Genomic DNA, 22526 nt, shown 5'->3' with positions numbered 1-22526 from the left:
TTAACAATAGAAAGTTGGTGAATTTAATTTTTATAAGTTCATAATAAAATGATGAGCAATTTTTATATAAGTTCATAGTATAATCCATTTCATAGTAAAATTGATGAGTTTGAGCTCGGTTTGTGTTTAAAATAAAATTAAATGAACAATTTTAAACTTTTAATATTTAGCACGGCTTATTTAGGGAAAATACGGTAGCCCTGTGATACTACGAAACCAACTATATTTATACAATATTCTAATATGTATGATTTCATGGTCCACATTATCTATTTACATACTATGAAAACATGGTCCACATTATCAATTGTATTTATACAGTATTCTAATATGTATGAATTCATGGTCACATCAAGATGAACATATATCTTTGCTGAAATAAAGGATTAGCACAAGACAATAACTTTAAGCAGCAGTAGTAATCTATTACCACCCAGAAGTAGCTGAAGCTGAAAGTACTTCTGGGTTCATAAGTAACTCAAAGGATATGAGAAATGATAAATTAATAATATCTAGAAATCAAGAAATAGAAGCTTACATCTGAGATATTATCCTTCAATTCCATGTGGGTTTTGATTGATTGTAATTTCAGAGCTTCTGTATTGGCCTCTAGTTGTCTTAGACTCTCTGGGGTTTGAAATTTGATATGGTAAGTTGGTTAACAATTTGGTGTGTTTGAGGTAAAACTTGCATAAACGGTGAGTCTTGGGCAGTTGATCAAAAACGACAAGTCGTTTTGTTCTATCTTTCTTGTCTTGTCTGGTTGTCGTGGTCGAGTTTTGTCGAATGTGTCTACTGTGACATTGTCTCTATGTAGTTTGATTTACCGAAACTGAGATGAGGGATACGCCGCCATTAATGCTCAAAAACGGCGGCGTTTGTTTCTTTTAAGGTTGGGCTGTGAAAGCTCAAATATGTGTGAAAATACAAGAGCTATTTAGACCCCCAAATTAAAAATTACGGCATGGTTGATTTTACTCTAACTTAAACTAAGTGTGGAATAGAGTAAATGCAAGCAAACAAACAATAAAACTACTCTAAGCCATATTCATCAAATATCAACAATAAAATGAAAGCTAAAAGAATAGGGAAGAATGATGCAAACACAAGATTACACCGCGATGTGTTATCAAAGAGGAAATCGAAAAACCCGGCGAAAAACCTCTCCGCCACCCTCCAAGTGGTAAATCGATCCACTAGAGAATAAGTTGGAGTACATGAATAACAAAAGACCCTCCAAGCCTAGTCTACCTCATGTACTTGAGTCCTCCAAGCTCTTGCTACCAACTAACTTGACAAAGCCTTGTCTTCTCTAACTCTCCGGATCACGCAATTCAACTCGATTGCATCCACCAAACAAATGACTTCTTCCAATGCTTCCCAGCAACACCAAAACCTCACTTTACACTCAGAATGGGTGTGGTAAGTGTTTGGACTATCAACCTCTCAAGGATTTGGATATGGAGAGGTAGGAGTTAAGGAAAACCACAAATGATTATGTAGAAGATTGTGGGTATGACAATCTCTAACTCTCAAGGGTTGTGTCTAGGGTTTTCTCTCTGAAAGCAGTCCTCTCAATATGTGGGTAATGAGGGTATATATAGTGTAGGTGAAGACATGGTGTAGCAGATATGCCAAAATAGTAAAACAGAATGTTTCGCGGGTATCTCACGGGAAGGCCTTACCCACGAAATACTCGCGAAAACTAGTTGTTATGACTCTTCACATTCCAGTCATGTGCTTTGCACGTGGCTCACTTTGCAAGAAGGCTTCTCGTGAAATACCCGCGAAATCCACACTTTCTTCAATAGGCACTTGAGTCTTCACATACTCTCTCACACACAATCCATACAATGAAATCCCACATAAAATATAAGGTACATATTATTGAACAAAAATACAATCAAATTTGACACGGAATTAAAGCCAACACAAATTAGTTGTAAACAAAAACTTTACAGGCTGCATAGATGATGTTAGGCCCAATTGGTTAATATTTAGTCATTTTCTTAGTGAGCCCAAAGGTAGCAATTATAGTTGTTCAATCCACTCTTTCACTTTTGCTAGTTTAAGGCCCACGTTTATAATTCTAATTCCATTAATAATAATGGAAAGGTTATTATTTTCAACTTTATTATAGTAAAACATTAAAAAGGGGAAATTTAACGTATTCTTTAAAGACATTAGTTTAAGAATTATTTTTAAAATTTTTTTATAGGTAATGAAATTTTTAAAAAAAAATTCATAAAATTGATATTAAAATTTTCTTAAAATGATTAATTAACAAATATTCTAAGGGTACCCATTACTCTAACCCTAAAGATATTAGTTTATGAATTATTTTAAAAAGTTTGCATAGGAAATGAAAAAAAAAAAAACTGATTTTTCGGACAGCTTTTTATATTTTCCATAAAATTGGTTTTGAAAATTTTCTAAAATAATTTATTAACAAATGTTTTAAGGGTACCTATTAAATTAAAAATAATTTAAGAATGTAAAGCGAAGTAGTGAACTAATTAAAGTCAAGTACACAATTTAAGTGTTTTTTTTTTTCCCTTTTTTATGAAACATGTGGGGCCAGAGAACTTACAACCCGGCCCACTTTCCACTAGGGCCCAGGGCCCGTGCCGAGGAGGGTAGTTGCTAAGGACGAGTAGGGAAAGACCAAATAGCTTAGAGACGCAGCCGAGGATGACCCTGTCCTTGGCATCCCAAGACTTCGAAGGGAAGAGTGACATGTCATCAAAGGCAGTCTCCAAAAGGCCCCTAGAAGAAGAGGCGAGTAGAACGGGACCCACGTGGGGGTACGGTGTGGAGGTGGTTCAAGGTAAATACGTCCCCTCCACATTAAATGCGTCCACAGACGTCCCAACTATATTAATGAGAAAAGACGCCTGAACAGTATGGTTTCGATTATTGCAACTAATAAAAAGTAAGGGGAGGCGGCTGATGGGACAGGTACTTGAATAGGCACCTGCCTAATCAACAGGTGGAGGGCCAGGATCAGCCAAGAAGGGCTATATAATGTGAAGACTGATGCGCCAAAAGAAGGAGGCTGGGAAAAAAGGCCAAGAACCAGAGCCTCCCAGACCGCCTTGAGGAGAAAGACTCCTCGAGCAAACATGGTTTAATTCTGTATGAACACCACGACTAACCACTGTTCGGTGACCAAGACCTAACCTTTCAAACCCACGCTCTACAAATTGTATTGTTTGGGCCCTCAACGCGCGAACCCAATATCATTTTGAGGTCGTTACAAATTGAGTCCTTACAATTGGCGCCGTCTGTGAGGAAGGCTTGTGTGTTGGCATAGGCGGTGGGCCAAGAAAGTTCCCCCCATCACTTCCAACAGCCCGTTGTAGTGCCCTAACACAAAGTTCCATTAGAGGCTATGCTTTTCCATTAGGGGCTACGCTTTAAAGCGTCAGTAGCGCGTATGGTTCTAGGGGCTTGGCCGAGGGGCTAATTCTCCCAAACCAATGTCCCACGGCTTGGCCAAGGGGCTAATCCCCCCTACTTAAAAACTAAGTTTTGGACAGAACCAAGGTATTGCATGGTCCTCGGACTCAAACCTATGGGGAAACCAACTACTTAAAAATCAAGTTTTTGACAGAACCAAGGTATTGCATGGTCCTTGGACTCAAACCTATGGGGAAACCAACTACTTAAAAACTAAGTTTTGGACAGAACCAAAGTATTGTATGGTCCTCGAACTCAAACCTATGGGGAAACCAACTGCTTAAAAACTAAGTTTTTGACAGAACCAAGGTATTGCATGGTCCTCGGACTCAAACCTATGGGAAAACCAACTACTTAAAAACTAAGTTTTGGACAGAACCAAGGTATTGCATGGTCCTCGGACTCAAACCTATGGGGAAACCAACTACTTAAAAATCAAGTTTTGGACAAAACCAAGGTATTGCATGGTCCTCGGACTCAAACCTATGGGGAAACCAACTACTTAAAAACGAAGTTTTGGACAAAACCAAGGTATTGCATGGTCCTCGGACTCAAACTTATGGGGAAACCAACTGCTTAAAAACTAAGTTTTGGACAGAATCAAGGTATTGCATGGTCCTCACACTCGAACCTATGGCTATGGGGAAACCAACTACTTAAAGGAAATCTGGATACCAAGTGGGATCTAACAACACACGGGACATCTCGGATGATGCTCATATCTCCACTGAAGGAGGTTCAGACACGAGTTCAATACCCTATGGGTGCGGGTGAGCTAGCATTCCGCAACATGATTCTAAATATATCGTATGCATAACTATTTATACTTATTAAGATAACTAGTTCAAAAATCATAAGATTCGCAACAACAATAAGCATCAACAAGGGCAGCTAACATGTAATTTAAAGAAAGAAAAAAATTCCATATATATGGTTAATGAGTTCAACTACCATCAAACTACAAAGTGTTCAAAACAAAAGGGAAACAAGTTAAGTAATTAAATGGGAAACAAATACGAAGGTCGGCCAGGGTTTCTACTTCTTCAATTTTGTGTTGGCCACATCCTGGGAAGGCAGAACAGGACTAGCTTCGACGCCCTGGAGGACAGTCCCTTCTGGGGAAGGCTGAGCAGGATTGGTGTCGGTACTCTTGGGGACCTCAGCAAGGGGAATTGCCTGCAGGGGCTGGGCAAGGATGGTTGGCTCTTCGGCATCAGGGATTTGAGTGCTGACCATGAGCTCGGCATCCTCTTTGGGCATCTCGGGTTTCATACTTTCAGGTGCTTCTATCACATCATGAAGCTCTCCCCCTTCAAGCGACTCGCCAGGAGGGACGTTGATCTGTGCAGCTCCTGACTGAGTAACCCCTGCCTCATGTTGATCGCTCATAGCCTCGGAGCTGGCAGAGGCGGCTTTACGGATGGCTGGAGGGTAAAATATGCTCTCCGCCTTCCACAAATTAGACGAAGCATCCACCCCAGCTCACTTTAAGGCCTCTTCCCAAACCTGGGAGCAGTATAGCCTGCACACTCTGAGAATTTGGGCTTTAAGGAAGGCTTGGGTTTCAGCTACCCTCGTATTGTAACCCTCATCCTTGGCCTTATCCCTAGCAGCTTCAGCCTCGTTTCTGGCAAATTCAGCCTCCTGCTTGGCCCTCACGGCTTTGTCCTGGGCAAACTTCGCCACGCCCTTAGCATTCTCTGCCATGATCAGTTTTTTCTTCAAATTACTGATCTGCTCCTTGGCTATCTGCAACTGATCCTCGGCTTCGAGTAGACGTTTTGTCTATTCCTCGGCCTGTTTTTGGGCGCCATTTAAACCCGCCAAGGCGCTATCCCTCTCTCGGATAGCCTCCTTTAAGGCCTCCTTAGCCTTTGCAAGGTCGTCCTCGGAAGCTTTGAGGGTCTGCGCGGCGTCTATGCGTTTGGCGTGTTCATTCTCGGCAGCCTTACTCTGCTTGTTAACTTCCTCCTCCATCCTATACGTGGCCTGGAGAGCCTGTCAAGTGAGATAAATACATCATGAATGACAGACCGGGAGCAAGAGTTAATAAAGTTTTAGGTTTCAAGAGTCTTACCATACCCAAGTACCTCTTCATACTGAGTAAAACCTCCTGCATCCTCATGTTCTTCAACTCATCCTCATGTTCTTCAACTCATCCACATCGGTGGGAAGCAACATGGTTCTCCCTAGCGCGTCGGCCACATAATCGTCCTCGCCATCTCTAAGGTCCCTCATGGATGCGGTTTCCAACAATGGCCCCCCGTGGAGCATGGGGGCGGGAAGCCAAGCACTCGGCGCGGATGGGACTTCGGTCCCTTTCCCCTTGCCTTGGGCGGATTAGGCCTCGGTCCCTTTCCCTTTGCTCTGGTGCCCAATCTTTAACTGTTTCTGAACTCGCGAGGATTCATCCCTCTCCTGAGTGGATTGGGATTTTCCCCCGTCCATAGGTTCCTTCCCCTTAGGACTCCACTTTCTCTTTGAGTCAGTGAGCTCCGGCCGAGGAGACAGAGCTGATTGAGGAGGAGCAGGAAGTTTGGGGCGGGGAGATTGTGGCTGTGACTTGGTGGAGGATGACCTAGTCTGGATGGTCTGGGGCTGAGGTGGTGGAGATGGAACACTGGACTGCGGTGTTCCTTGCGCACTCTTCCCCGGTTGACCCTCGAGGAGGTCGAGTAAGCTGGTCGGGGGCTTTCTCTTAAGTCCCATCTCGGCTCGGGAGGATGTACCCGCTGACAATAGCTCCGCTTCAGACAAGTCTGGGTCCCCTAGATCGCCAGAAGGATCCTCGGATGGGTCAGCTTGATCAAATGCCCCAAAACCCTCCTCGGACGGATCCAAATTATCTTCGTCCTCCGCTGCGCGATGAAGCGACGAAGAGCCCACCAATGGGATGCCCTCTGGGACAGGAGATCCTTCAGAGATCAAAAACCCTTGTTCAACTACGGTAATTTTTGGAAGCCGAGGACGGTTAGCGCTAATCACGTGCTTTGGGTCGGCAAACGACTTCTAAAGGGGAGCGTATCCTAAGATTTTATGAGCGGCTCTGACTTGACCATCATTGTCATTTACAAAAACTGCCGCTTGAAGAACAGTCTCCAAGTCCACTCGGTTAACTAAGTGATAGTGCCGATGAAAGGCGTTAGGATCTGCAAGAAAAAGACATGCACATGGTTAGTAACCGAACCACATCAAATTAAAATGGCGCAAAGGATCAGCATCCTTCCACTCTCTATACCCCACCTGGTTCTCCCTATACCATTGGACATGGAACGCCGTCGTGCCATTCCCCAGATACAATAAGAAAGTCTTTGTTCAACCCCTTGTTAGAGTCAGGGAGGCACTGAATTAGCCGAACCCTTTCGTCTCTGGTCTTCATGTAATAGATTTTGCCCTTTAATTTTTGGAGATTGTAGCACCAATTCACGTCATGATGGGTTAGTCTTAGCCCCATTTTCTTATTTAGGGCATCCACATAACCCAGAATTCTAAACATATTGGCGGCGCACTGGGTGGGAGCTAGCCGGAAATGCCTAAGGTAATTCTTCATTACTGGCCCCATGGGGATTCTCATACCCCCCCCTTTACGAAGGCGAGAACAGGGATTACCACCTCGCCTGTATTTCTCAGAATATGCCACTCCCCCATCTTATAGTGCCTCAAACTCACGTTGAGGGGAATTCTATAATCGGCAATGAACTTTTCCATCGCCTCTTCGATCTCAACCAATTTCCTCAGTCTCATTTTAACCATCTCTAAGAACTACTAAACAGACTCAACCAACTACGGGAGAAGGAGAGGAACAAGAGAAAAATAAACCCAGAAAAGAAAAAGCACGAGTTAATGGAGGCAGAGAACTTACAGAAAAGAGGAAAGGTGCCTCGGACAGGCTTTTTGTGCTGGAGATAGACTTGAGTTTGGACGAAAGTTCAAATGAACCCAGGGTATATACGCTAGAACTCTTAGGTGCAAAACTGAAGAGACGAATCAGTTCCAAAAATCATTTATGCCTCCCATTGAAAGTAACTACACGAATTTTCCCGCCCATAAAGACAAGGAAATCTCCACCGTTAGATCTCCATCACGCCGTTGAACGTGGGAAGCACAGAGCCGCCCGCATTTAATGAGGACACGTTTCGCCTTCCAAAGGTTCCAGGAATGTGTCTCGGGCAGACGAAGAGTCTCGGGAACCGATAGGTGACAAGGATTGACAAGCTTTGGCAGAGGCCTGATGTCATCAAAATCCTCCTATCCGGCCGAGGATCTGGACAGCAGGATTTTGAGGGGCTATTATGGGGCCAGAGAACTTACGACCCGACTCACTTTCCACTAGGGCCTAGGGCCCGTGTCGAGGAGGGTAGTTGCCGAGGACGAGTAAGGAAAGACCAAATAACTTAGAGACGCAGCCGAGGATAACCTTGTCCTCGGCATCCCAAGACTTCGAAGGGAAGAGTGACATGTCATCAAAGTCAGTCTCCAAAAGGCCCCCAGAAGAAGAGGCGAGTAGAATAGGACCCACGTGGGGGTACGATGTGGAGGTGGTTCAAGGTAAATACGTCCCCTCCACATTGAATGCGTCCACAGACGTCCCAACCATATTAATGAGAAAAGACGCCTGAACAGTGTGGTTTCGGTTATTGCAACTAATAAAAAGCAAGAGGAGGCGGCTGATGGGATAGGTACTTAAATTGGCACCTGCCTAATCAATAGGTGGAGGGCTAGGATCAGCCAAGAAGGGCTATATAATGTGAAGACTGATGCGCCAAAAGAAGGAGGCTGGGAAAAAAGGCCAAGAACCAGAGCCTCCCAAACCGCCTCAAGGAGAAAGACTCCTCGAGTGAACATGGTTTAATTCTGTATGAACACCACGACTAACCACCGTTCGGTGATCAAGGCCTAGCCTTTCAAACCCACGCTCTACAAATTGTATTGTTTGGACCCTCAACACGCAAACCCAATATCATTTTGAGGTCGTTACAAATTGAGTCTTTACAAAACAAATTACACATCATGGATTTGCCTTTTATATTGGTCAAAACATGAGTTCTTCTCCCCCTCACAAAAAAGGACGAAGCTGTTTGTATTAAGATCCTAATGGGTTAATAAATGGAAAATTAGCTAAATAATCATGATGTGATATGATACAAGGCTTGCCGACTTGAAATAAAGCCTTGCCTGTGGTCCAGAAAGACTTGATACAAATGGACAAGGAGGGATGACTCTAGTCAAGTGTGAAAGCCATTATGAATGGGTTCAGAGTCCAACAACATGCTAGCTTGATTTCAATGCGGTGGAAAGACGTAAGAGAGGCGTTTGGACTTTGGAAGGATTGGAAAATTTTGTTTTTTGTTTTATGGGAATGATTGGACAATTATGACAGCTAGGAAAGAAATGGGTGTTGAATTGTTCACAACTAAAACTACAATGAATAAAAATAATAATTTGTCCCACTCACATTCTTTTACTTTATTCTCAACCATTATATTTTAGTATATTTTAAATTTAATTACTTTGTATATATATAAAAAGTAAAAACTGTCTGCAACTTTCGGTAAAGGTTGTTCATTGTTCCTATTGGATTAAGATATAAGGTATTAGGTTTGTTGTAAGAAGTAGTATTCTAACTATAGAGCTTTAGCAGTAGAGTTTTTACACTAGTTTATTTGTGTTTGATATATATATATATATATATATATATATTTTGGCATGGTTTTTTTTTTTTTTTTTTGATACAATACCAGAAAACAAACAAGATACAAAAGAGTGAGTTACAAGAAGCTGGATTGATCAGACAGCAATGTGTAGGCATTCTAGTTGCCAGCTTGGCTAGGCTACTAACATGACTAGTTACAGACAGCAAGGAGTGACAGTTGATGTTGTTAAGCTCTAAATGAGACCAATCAGCTAATGGACTCCTCTCCTGCCAGGTTGGAGTCCATTTTCTGTTAGTAACTTGTACAGCTCTGTTACTATCACTGAGGAACAGTCCAACTCCCTAGCCAGCATTGCTTCCCTGTACAGCTTGAAACATTGGCTATCAGCCACTCCAAGTCCAAGGTTATATTTTGCAGCCCAAGCCACATGCCATCTAAAACATCTAAAATTTGTTTGGATACCGTTTATTACTGAAAATTGAAAACTAAAAATATTGTAATAAAATAATTTTTAAAAATATGAATAGTACTGTGGGACCCAGTTTTAAAGTTGTTTTTTTTATAATAAAAAAAGTATTTACGGGTCCTGTGAACAATATATAAGACTCACTAAAAACAAAAACGCTACGTCTGGGAAACTCAAAACGCGCTTCCCAAACCCAGCCCTAATAAGATTCCCAAATTATGTCACACTCGTTGTACACATGTATAAACCCAAGATATAATTCGATGAGTTGTAATGCATGGAAAGGCTAATATTTGCACTTTATTAATAATTTTTTTTTAAAAAAAAAATCATGTAAATAAAGTGAATGCAAGTGCATCAATAAATTGTATTTTGGACAAAATTTAGTTACAAAATTAGTTGTACTCTAAGACTACAATTTTAGTCAATATCATTAACATTACTAAATATTTTGAAAATTTAACTATGTTCTTCACGCTCTTAATACATATGTCAAATTTTGTGACAATCAAATATTATTTACTATATTATTTATAAGATTATATTTTATGCATAATTTTAAACTACAAAAATTTTACAACAATAAATAAATAAATAAATAAAATAAACTACAAAAACTTGCAATTTAAACAATTTATTGATGACATAGCTATTAATCTTTAATTTTCTAGAAATTTTGTAAGCATGGAGAATATAAGAAGAAAATGTAATCCAATGATAGATTTGTCAAAATTCACTTCCAATAAAAAGATATTAAGTAAGGTTGTAGTCTTAGGCTACAACTAATTTTGTAGCTAAACTTTATCCTTTTTTTTTTTTTTTGAATGAAACAAATTACGTATCATGGATTTGCTTTTTATTTGGTCAAAACATATGAGGAAATTCTTTTTTTTTCTTCTTATCAAAAGAAGGAAGCTGTTTGCACTAAGCATCTAATTATTCAGAAAAAAGAAGTTCCTATATAATGGGTTAAGAAATGGAGAACTTCCTAGATAATTACTATATCCAAGGCTTGCCGACTTTAAGAAATCATGTTAAGGGTATGTAAGATCTCATCACAAAAAAAAAGGTAGCAAGACTTAGACAGTCCCAAAATACTTATTAAAAAACAGGGTAAGGACTAAGGAGGGATGACTCTAGTGTGAAAGACATTATCAATGGTTTGTTTTTTGGATGCATAAAAAATAAGGCAATTTTGATTTCAATGTCGGTGGGAAGACATGTCAGGGTCGTCGTTTAAAAATGTTGGACTCTTTTTTTTGAAGGAAGGATTAGACAAACGATCATGAATTTATGACATCCAAGAAAGAAAGGTGTTCAATTGCTCACTATTGGGACTAAGACGAACAAACATTGTTTATCGATTAGAAGAATTTTATTTTATACTTCACAAATTGTAAAATGTTGTGCTAGTTTTTTTTTTTTAATTATATTATATTATATATATATATATATATATAAAATGTAACGAGTTGAATTGGTGGAACATTAAATAGAATACTGAAAGTAGAACATATGATTTTATTTAGACTATAATCACTATAATTGTCATGCATCTACAACTTCAGTAAAGGATGTTTAATTGTTCACTATTGGATTAAGGTATTAGGATTGTTGCAGGAGGTAGTGTTCTAACTATAGAGGTTTAGTTGTAAAGTAGAGCATTAGCATCCGGTATCTACAAAAAATCTTATTTTACCAACTCAAAAACTGTTTTATTTATTATACCGTACCATTTTACAATACACCTAATATCTCATTTCTCAATTATCTCATCTATTCATTAAAATATTATTTTTACCAACTCTTTCTCTCTCTTCCTCTTCATAAGAAATAATTAAAATAATTAAAAGGAAGTGAGGACAAGACAAATAGGAGAGAGAGTTAGAATAAAATAATGATATTTAGTTTTGCAATCCATGAATAGTAAAGTCTAAATGAAGCAGTGTACTATAGCACTATTATAAAAAATTTTGCAATTAGAAGTCCGGATAATGGGCTTGTTTTGTGCTTTAATGCTAAAATCCCCCACACATATACCATTTTGCAAGATCCAATGCCAATGCTGATGAATTACAAGGGCATTTGTCATTTTTTTTAATAAAAAAAAAGCATGGACATTTACGTTAATTCATTACTTTTAATAACTTCTATTAAAAGTAACACTAAAGAACTTTATCACTCGACTTGTTTTGTTGTAAAAGAATTTCAATGAAAATTTTTTTATGTGTTTGGTGTAATATGTAAAATATTTGAAACACAAACCACCAAAACTGATTTGTATTTTAATTACTAAATTTTTAAAGTCAAACACTTTACAAATGATTTTATGGTCAATTGTGTGACAAATTTTGTTCAAGACTTTTATATATGTACCCCAAGCTCTTTCTTTTCCTCACATTCCAACGCAATACCAGACAGGTTTGAAATCTCAAAATGATGAACGTGGTAGTGTGGTACTGCACGTGTTTGAAACTTTGCACACTTGCCATTTGCCAGGAGCTAGCAGTTGAAGATCGATCCAGTGAGGAAGTGATCACAGAATAGAAAGGAATCAAAGGAAAACCCCAGTTACGTGTTTTACAGATAATTTCCACTTAGATCGAATAAGTGAATGGCCCACGAGTTGCGACTTGCTAGTGATAATTGCAGCCAAAGACATACGGCATCCGAAAGATCTAAGAAATTAATCATCACTTTTAAGTGGTTTATATAAGAAAGCTAAGTCTTGGAGTACAGAAAACCAAGCTCGGCTTTTATTTCAGTTTCTAGGTTTTAAACAAGCAATTTTCACCATCCCTGAACTCCAAAGCTTAGAATCCCATTTCAACTCGGGGAGTCTCAGCTTCTGGTCCAGTAGTTTAACTTTCATTCTCCCAATCAGTCTTTTCTTTCAGCTTAAATGCCTTGAAATCTGTTCAGTTCAATCTTAGTGCTTAAGTTTGTATTCTGTCTTCCTTTCTAGCTACTCCGGTAGCTCAGCAACTGGATCTGAAACTTTAGTAGGGGCTTTGGTGCAAAACCTTATTGTCTTATTTTTGGTCTTTGATTCTAGATTCTTCATCCAAAAGCCTAAGATTCCATGCTTGTACATCTTTGTTCTAGTCTTGATTCAGGTGTTAAAAAGCTCAATTCTCTGTGTTAATCGTTGTAAAACCCCGAGCTTTGGAGCTCAATTTCTTTAGTCATAAGCGTTTTCTTGGCTCTATTGATTTGGTTACAGATTCATGATCTTTCCAAATTAGGAGAAAATTGTAACCAAGTGGACCTTTTGAGTCGATGAGGAACACACATAAATTTGGTCGTATGGCTATACCTATGCCCATTATTCTTTACTTGGCCTTTACAATTCATGTAACTTTGGCCGACAATTATGTGCCAACCGAGAAAATCCTCCTAAATTGTGGGGGAGCTTCAAATGGCAGTGATACCGATGGTCGGAAGTGGACCACAGATATTGGGTCCAAGTATCTGTCAGCTAGTGGGAAATCCACCACATCTCAAGCTGCTACTCAAGAACCTTCGGTCCCTCAAGTCCCTTGCATGACTGCTCGGGTTTCTTACACAAATTTCACCTATAAAATTCCCGTTGTTCCTGGTCGTAAATTTGTCCGTCCTTACTTTTATCCTGTTTCCTATGCAGGCTTAAATGTATTCGATGGCATTTTCTCTGTCACAGTAGGGTCATATACTCTGCTTAACAACTTTAGTGCTACACAAACCGCAGAAGCACTGAATTTGGCATTTCTTGTTAAGGAGTATTCAATCAATGTTGATGGTCAGACATTGCATATAAGTTTCATTCCATCTGCCAAAGCTCCAAACACGTATGCATTTGTGAATGGGATTGAGATTGTGTCAATGCCTGATATTTATAGTTCCACTGATGGAACTTCAATGATTGTGGGTCAAAATTCTGCTTTCTACATTGGTAACAACAGTGCACTTGAGAATGTTTATCGGTTGAATGTGGGTGGAAATCATATTCCGCCCTCCCATGATACTGGTCTTGATAGGTCTTGGAAGGATGACACGCCATACCTCTATGGGGCTGCCTACGGGGTTACATATTATGCTGAAAACATGACAATCCAATATCCTACAGGCATGCCTACTTATGTTGCACCAGTTGATGTCTATGCCACAGCTAGATCGATGGGGCGATATTCTCCAATCAATCTCAATTACAATTTGACTTGGATTTTCTCAGTTGACTCCGGGTTCTCTTACCTATTTAGGCTTCATTTCTGCGAGATTCAGACAAATATAACCAAGGTTAATCAAGTAGTGTTCGATATCTTCCTATATAATCAAACTGCTGAGCATGGGATGGATGTTATTGCCTGGGCAAGTGTTGAAACAGGGGGTGCAAGTCAGCTATATGGGGTTCCAGTGTATAGGGATCATGTGGTTCTTATTCCAAATGGAAGCCCACAACAAGATGTGTGGCTCGCATTGCATCCAAACCTATATGGAAAACCAACCTTTTCTGATGTGATCTTGAATGGAGTAGAAATCTTCAAAGTTAATGATTCCAACGGTAATCTCGCTGGGCTGAATCCTATTCCTGATGTAATTGACCCAACAAGGGCTAGACCATCTTCTTGTGATGGTAAACTAAAGAATCAAAAAGCAATTATCATCGAAGGTGTTAGTGGTGGAATCGTCTTAGTCATTATTATTGGTTACTTTCTTATTGTTGCTTCTCGACACCAACGTGGAAAAGATTTGAGTGCAAGGGTAGTTCCTTCTGGGTGGCACCCAGAACTTCGAGGAAACCTTTGTCGTCACTTCTCCTTTGTTGAGATCAATGCTGCTACCAAGAACTTCGACGAGGCTCTACTTCTAGGGCTTGGAGGTTTTGGTAAAGTTTACAAGGGAGAAATTGACAATGGAGCAACCAAAGTAGCAATCAAACGTGGAAACCCACTCTCTGGGCAAGGAGTACATGAATTTCAAACTGAGATTGAAATGCTTTCAAAACTTCGTCATCTCCACCTTGTTTCATTGATTGGCTATTGTGAAGAAAACTGTGAAATGATTCTTGTTTATGACTACATGGCTCATGGTACACTGCGTGAGCATCTGTACAAGACCCAAAAACCTCCATTGTCTTGGATGCGAAGACTTGAGATATGCATTGGAGCTGCTCGCGGTTTACACTATCTCCACACTGGTGCCAAGCACACTATTATCCACCGGGATGTTAAGACAACTAACATTCTCTTGGATGAGAAGTGGGTTGCCAAGGTTTCGGATTTTGGGTTGTCAAAAATAAGTCCTGCCTTGGATAAAACACATATAACCACTGTTGTTAAAGGTAGTTATGGTTATTTGGATCCAGAGTATTTATTGTTGCAGCAACTGACTGAAAAATCTGATGTTTACTCATTTGGGGTCGTTCTTTTTGAGGTCTTATGTGCTCGGTCAGTATTGGACCAAACACTTCCAGAGGAGCAAGTGAGTTTGGCAGAGTGGGCTGTACACTGCCACAAGAATGGTACACTCGATCAGATAATTGATCCTTATCTAAAGGGAAAAATTGCACTTGAAAGCTTTAAGCAGTTCACTGGGATTGCAATTAAGTGCATGGCTGATCAGAGCATTGACAGGCCATATATGGATGAAGTTTTGTGGAACCTTGAGTTTTCTTTGCAGCTACAAAGGAGTGCAGAGGAAAGCAACAAAGGTATTGGTGGAAACCACATCGAAGAGGAGCCATACATACCCTGTAAATGGAAGAAAGATCTTGATGCATCTCCAAGTTTTAATGGGGGTGGAGGTTCGTTATCTTAAGAAGACAGGTCTTTGAAGCTTAATGGTGGCCGTCTTTGGACTGGGTTTTTTTAAGTGAGCAAGTTCGAAGTTCTAGGCAAATCGTTGTTGTTTGTAGTTATCGTTGCACTTTAGGCCTATAGAAATAGAAGAAGGCAATTAATCTCTCACATCCATTTTCATGTTTTAATGTGGACATTTTTTCTCTCTTTAAATAGTACATTTTCGCATTAATTAGTGGTATTTGTATAAAATAGTGGATGTAAACGAGTGTAAGAAGATAGCTACACAACATGATTTTGTACTCGCTTATGGATATTAGTGTAAAACAAGTTTCTTTGATGCTCTAGGCTTATATTTTAATCTTTTATGAAGATGCTCTAGGAATTTGTGTGTTCGAAACTCTAGTTCATCCATTGATTTTTCACTTTATAAATAAATTGCCCGTGTCATTCATAGAACATCATAATTGTTTAATTTGATTAAGTTTATTTAATTCTGCTAAAATCAACCAACAGGGTCTATATCATTCTTTTAGCATTGATTAATAAGGTTAAGTGCCTAGCTCCAATGATAATAACTCAACAATTAATTTGTTTTTTCTTTCTCAATGCAAGCCTGAGATGTTTCTATATACATGGCCTATATATACTTATGAAATTCAGTTTTTTTTATATTAAAAAAAAATCAATTGGGTTTTTTTATTAAAAAAAATCATAGCCAATTTCTGCACCCTGTCTTCTTCTTTGACTAAGGCCGTACTGACAGCAGCCAAGGAGACAACCAAATAGAGAAATAGCTCTTCCCTTGGTTGGGAGGGACTTAGCAATGGTGAGAAAGAGAGGTATGCTTTTAGATCATCAACAGCTTGTTGGCATTCAGCCGTCCACTCGAAGGACTTCTTCAGCGTGCAAAAGAAATGTAGACACTTGTCCGTCGCCCTTGAAACGAACCTGTTCAACGCAACTATCTTACTGTTGAGACATTACACTTTTTTTGTGTTTCTTGGTGGTGCCATCCCCATTATGGCTCGGATCTTGTTTGGGTTGATTTCGATACCTCTCTAAGACACCATAAACCCTAAGAATTTTCCAGTCGTCACCCCAAATGCGCATTTTCTTGGATTGAGCTTCATATTGTAAGAGCGAAGGGTGTCAAAGGTCTCTTTGAGGTCGTCTAAATGATCATCCTCCCTTCGGCTTTTTACTAGTATGTCATCCACGTAAACTTGGACATTTCTTCCAATCTGATGTGCAAACATTTTGTTCATAAGCCTCTGATACGTTGCGCCTGCATTCTTGAGACCTAACAACATCACCTTATAGCAGATGAGGCCTTGGCTGGTGATGAACGAAGTTTTCTCCTAGTCAACTTCGTCCAATTTGATCTGGTTGTAATCAGAAAAGGCATCCATGAAGCTTAATAACTTATGTCTTGCTGTTGAGTTTACTAGGATGTCAACCCACAGGAGGTGGTAGCTATCCTTAGAGCATGCCTTGTTCAAGTCGGTAAAGTTTACCACATCCTCCATTTCCTGTTGGCTTTTTTAACCATCATTGCATTGGCCAGCCAGTCGGGATAGTACACCTCCTTGATGAATTTTGCATCTTGTTGTTTGCGGACTTCTTCTACTATAGCCCGATCTCATTCTTGGGCGAACACTCACTTCTTCTGACAGATAGGTGGAAAAAAGGGTGACACATTCAACCTGTGCAACATGACTGAAGGGTCGATCCCGGGCATGTCTTCATGACTCCAAGCAAAGACGTCCTAGTTTTCTCTTAGGAATGCCGTGAACGCTTGGCGGACTGGCGGACTGGCGAGGGTGCCAATCCTAGTTGTTCACTCGGGCCTAGAGTTATCGAGAAGTATCTCCTCCAATCCTTCAACGGGCTCTGCGACCACCCTCTGTTCTTCAATGTTCATGGTCTATAAGTGGTTGTCCATCTCTAGCATTGCTATGTACCACTCTCGTGTTGCCTCTTGGTCCCCACGTACCTCTCCTACTCTATACTTAATGGGGAATTTGATCATCAGGTGATAGGTTAAAGTCACGGCCTTCCAAAAGTTGAGGGTAGGTTGGCCCAATATGGCATTGTAGGCAAACAAGCAGTTAACAACAAGGAATGTAACATCCTTAGTAATTTGCTAAGGGTAATCACTGACCATCAAGGGCAATGTGACCGAGCCGAGGGGGTATACCCTCGTTCCTCCGAATCCAACGAACGGCGCGTTGGCTAGTACGAGTCGCTCTTTTTCGATCCTCATCTGCTGGAATGTCGGAGTAGTAGAGGATATCAGTAAAGCTTCCATTATCAACCAGGAGTATTGTAGTCCCCTATCCGAATACTAATAACAAGTGCATCGTCGTGTGGGTGGTGGAGATGTCGAGCGTCTTCTTCTGAGAATCCAATTATAGGGTTGTTGACTTGCGCCATTTTTGGGATGAAGCCTGTCAGTTGGACGTTCTGAACCATCCTAAGGTAAGTCTATAATTAGATGAACCTGAAGTTGTGTTGCCCCCTACAATCATCCTTATGTCCTCTATAGGTGGCCTGAGGCACTCGTTATCCCTTCTAGCAACTTGCTTCTGTGGTGGACTTGCCCTTTCTTTGCTGACGAACCACTGTAGTTTTCGTTATCTAATAAAGGCTTCAATCTGTTGTTGCTAATCATAGCATTCATACGTGTCGTGACTATGGTCTCGATGAAAACGAAAATATTTGTCTTTGGACCTCTTGCTCGGATTTCCCTTTAACTTGCCAGACCACGTCAAGGTTGTATCGTCCTTAATTTGCATCAACACCTGATCAATCGGGGCAATCAGCGGGGTGAAGTTGGTGAACCTTCCAGTGGGGGGTTTAAAGCGCCTGTCCTCCCGTCGATCTCCGGTTCTAGTCATCTTACGTCCCCTTTCTTGCAGGGCATCGTCTTGCCTTTCTCTCTTCTTAGGTTTCTCTTTTCGGGCTAGAAACGCATTCTCTGCGTTCATGTACTTAGTAACTCGATAAAGCATATCTGTCATGGTCTTTCTTGTATAAGGAGAACAAAAACTTCCCCTTTTGTAAACCATTAGTGAATGCAGCAATAAGTATCTTGTCGTCAGCTTCGTCTATCGAGAGAGCTTCCTTGTTGAAACGGGTTATGTAAAACCTCAATATCTCGTCTTCTCGTTGCTTGATGCTCATCAAGCATGTAGTGGACTTCTTATAACTGTGTCCCCCAATAAAATGCAAGGCAAACTATGCACTCAGCTCCTTGAAGGTACCAATGGAGTTGGGCGTCAATCTGCTGAACCACACCCTTGCGGGACCCTTCAGCGTAGTTGGAAAGGCTCAGCACATGATCTCATTCGTCATACCTTGTAAGTGCATGAGGGTTTTAAATGTCTCCAGGTGGTCCAAGGGATCCTTTAACCCGTCATAGGCTTCTATCTGCAGCATACAGAACTTTTCAGGAATGGGGAACGAAGGGACGGGTGCTGTGAAGGGCGAGTCCGTCTGATGGACCAACTCGTCAAGGTCGTTTGACACCCGCCCCTTGAGGGCATTCATCATGAGGTCCATCCTTTCCTTCGTCATCTACATCTCCACGACCATATGTGGTGGTGCCGTATCTATGATGGATGGATGACTGGTATCTTGTCGCTCTTGCCTACTTGGGCCATGGCCGCCTTCCAATCCTTCTTAGTCCCTCCTTTCGGCACTGGTGCCCTTTTACTCCTTCCCGTGACTGTTTCGGCGCAAGGTGTTCCACAGTCGCGGCTAAGATCTATACCTATCTTTTAAGGGCAGCAATGCGTGGCTCTTCTCTGGTATGGTTATTGGTTGCCATCAAGTGAGTGAGTACCATACAACTCTTTGTCTGAGAAGTGGTAATATGGTTGTTACTGTTTTACTCTCTTTCCCACAGATAGCGCCAACTAATGATGCCAAAAATCTTCAGTGAGTCGCACGGTCCCCATGTGCTCTAGACAAAACCTGCGAAACAAAAACAAAGAAGACCCTGTAGAGAGTACTGGTGTGGTATCGGCCAAATACCCTCTAAAAGTTAAGTTAGAGAACTTTCACAACTCTAGAGTGCTAGAGCTGGGGTAAATTATACATACCTTGATTTGTGAGGGCTTTGGGATTTTTTATAGTAGTGTAGATCTGACCTTCATTTCTTGATGGAGAAGATCTTTCCTTGTAGGGAAGATCCTCATTAATACATGTACTTTGCGGGATCCTTTCCTTGTAGGGATTCCTTTTATTAGGGTTGATCTTGGGATACAAGAAATTTCCTTACATAGACATCTGTGGGGGTCAAGTTAAGCCAGGTTGGACCCGTCAGCCTCCTTAACCCCCATCGACCTCTCCACATCCATCAGTCATGAATTCCTGTCGGCCTATGGAGATGCTATCAAGTTTCATTGTGGGGTCGTCACGTTTGGTGTCATCGGCCTCACTCTTCCGTTGGTTTCCATGAAGCTGACATGTATGTGGGTGCCATCGACCTTTTTGATCGATGTTTCGAGGGTATTAATTTTATGGCTAAAATATCCCTATCAATAAATATATTTATATATATATATATATATATATTAATAAATTTGGATTTAGGTAGGTGCTTTCAACCCAAACATGTCTTTTTCCATTATGTAAGTGCACAAAAATAGATCGAAGTGAACCAAAATTTGCCGAAGTGATTCGAATTGGACCAAATGGACTAAATAGGACCAAATGGGAACAAGTTAGGCCAAATAGGACTGAATGGACCGGATAAGAACGAATGGACCGAATAGGACCGATGTGGACAGAATGGACGGAATGGAACCAAATCAAATTGAAATGGACAAATTGGACTGAAGTGGACCGAATAGGACCAATGTAGACTAAATCGGACCTAGGTGGACAACATGGACCGAATAGAACCAAAGTGGACAAAATGGACCGAATATGACCATAATGGACCAAATATGACCATAATGGACCAAATAAGACTAAAGTCGATCAAAGTGGACAGAATAGACCAAATAGAACCAAAGTAGACAGAATGGACTAAATAGGACCAGTGGACAGAATTGACCGAATAAGACCGAAGTAGACAAAATAGGACCAATGTGGGCTAAATGAACCGACTTGGACAAAAGTGGACTAAATAAGACCAAATGGACCGAATCGGACCTAATATAACTTAAGTGGACATAATGAATTAAATAGGACCAAATTGGATCAAAGAGGACTGAATGGACTAAATAGAACTAATGTGGACTGAATAAGACTTTTGAATTTTTATCATTTTTATTGCATTTTTAGGGTTCATATTTCTAATTTCTAATGTCTATTTTAGTATTTTCTTTGTATTTTAACTCAAAACTAAAGAGTTTAGCCCAATTATAATAAAATTTCATACTTTTCAACAAAAATATTAAGAAAAAAATGAATTTTTGAGCTAAAATAATAAAAAATAAATAAATAAATAAAAAACCTACAAAAAGAATCTGTAGGGTTACAATTCAGGGCCCAGGCCCAACAGGTATGGGGTTCTAGCCCAAGGAACTCGAAACAATGAATTTATAGAGAGTGGACTACAGAACTAGGCCTTAACGAAGTGTATACTAGCTAAAATTGGGTAATGCAACAATCGAGAGTAAGAAAATCCCCTTCATGTCCATTAGATATTCAGTCCGAGGAAACGTGGAGGATGTATATCGGTCCCTGCTCAAAGGCTATGGTTCTAACACTGTTCTTCTGTTCTAAGTTCCCTTTTTTCTCCGTCCCCTTCTTCATGGGGACTCCCCTCTCTTAAATAGCCCTCTTGAAGTCATCAGAGCCTTACATTTGTTGATCATCTGGACCTTCACTTGAGTGCCTGTCCCATCGGACATCCCCCCCATCTTTCTGTGAGTTGTGGTAGCCAAGGCAACACTGTTCACAAGTCCTCTCCACATTAATGCGACCAGAAAAGAAGCTGCCATGCATTTAATGTGGCAGCTGCAGCCTCACCCTTGGCATCTTATGCTTTCTTCCTTCCTACGAGCTTGTGGGACTCATCCTTGTTACTAATGCTCATTGGGGTGGATCCTTCTAGCAGGAAGAGTGCATGTTTGAGCCATATTTGGTACATCCGAGGAGACATTTCTCCTCGGACCGCCTTTTAAACATCTTCAGGCCCATAAGAGTTGGGCCGGAAGCCCTTTTGGCACCCACGCTTTCTCCTCGGACGTGGTCGAATTTTCCATACAAGACCCAAGGCCCATTGTATGATCTTGGGCCTTTGCCCCTATAATAGCCCCTCAAAATTCTGGGTTTTCCCTCTTATCTGAGGAGAAAATGTGGGATTTTGATACTTACGGGATTACTTATTATAATTTCTTGACTCACGCGTGTGGAAGTACAGCCTCACGTGCCTCATCACTGCTACTGGCATTTCGTAACCCACGAGGCGCTATTAATTGTGCCAAGCGGCTTTATGTCCCCCGCATCCAACGGTGGGACGCCTAATTAACGGTTGACATTTTCCCCAATCCTTTGGGCGAGAGTAAGCTCATTCAGTTTCTCCTTGCTATATAAGGCTTCTGAGGGGAATTACTTCCTTTTTTTTTAGAAAAAGCACTCCAGTACTTCCTTCTGCAAAACATTCAAAACTCCATAGCCACTCCCGTGGGGATTTCTGGCGAGTTCTTCGCAAGCTCGAGAGGTTTAGGATCTTTGCTCCCATAAGTGTTCATTTCCCGTATTCCTTAACCTTTCCCCTCTGTTGCCCTTCCCGGCTTCCTTTCCTAAGTAAACCTTCTTCGTATCACCTAGGGTTAATGGGATTGGTAAGTTTGAGAAACTGGTAGATTCTCTAGCCGGTATGGAAGGTTTCAGGGCCAAATATTGTATCTCGTCGAGAGTAGGTCTAGAATATTACTCCTCGAACCAGATCTTAACCAAGAGAGGGACGGGGTAAGTCGCCATTCTAATGATAGCTTTCATAGAAGGAGGAATGACGATCCCCATGGGGAGGATAACTAGGGATTATTTGCGCGGTCATAGGCTGGCCCCCACCAGTGCGCCGCGAACATGTTCTAGATCCTAGGGTGCGTAGACGCTCTGAACGAATAGATGAACCTCGGCCTCTCATGGCACGATGTAGTTCACTTGTACGAATTTCATTGCCTTAATGAGTCGTATTACCTGAAATCC

General features: G+C 40.8%; 1 protein-coding gene across 1 annotated transcript; it reads left to right on the top strand.

Annotated features, from left to right (window-relative positions):
• Window positions 1-12345: 12345 nt before the first annotated feature.
• On the top strand, window positions 12346-15631 carry LOC115952489 (receptor-like protein kinase FERONIA). The gene has a single exon (XM_031069670.1). The coding sequence runs from the start codon at window positions 12859-12861 to the stop codon at window positions 15373-15375; it is 2517 nt and encodes an 838-aa protein (XP_030925530.1). The 5' UTR covers window positions 12346-12858; the 3' UTR covers window positions 15376-15631.
• The last annotated feature ends 6895 nt before the right edge of the window (window positions 15632-22526 follow it).

Source organism: Quercus lobata, chromosome 7 (genome assembly GCF_001633185.2).
Source record: "Quercus lobata isolate SW786 chromosome 7, ValleyOak3.0 Primary Assembly, whole genome shotgun sequence".
In the NCBI taxonomy this organism is placed as follows: Eukaryota; Viridiplantae; Streptophyta; class Magnoliopsida; order Fagales; family Fagaceae; genus Quercus; species Quercus lobata.
Note: the sequence above shows the minus strand (reverse complement) of the source record. Positions and strands in the feature narration are given on the sequence as shown.

Bases quoted from the DNA above. Each gene is read 5' to 3' on its own strand.
- LOC115952489 (XM_031069670.1), top strand. From the start codon at position 12,859: ATGAGGAACACACATAAATTTGGTCGTATGGCTATACCTATGCCCATT.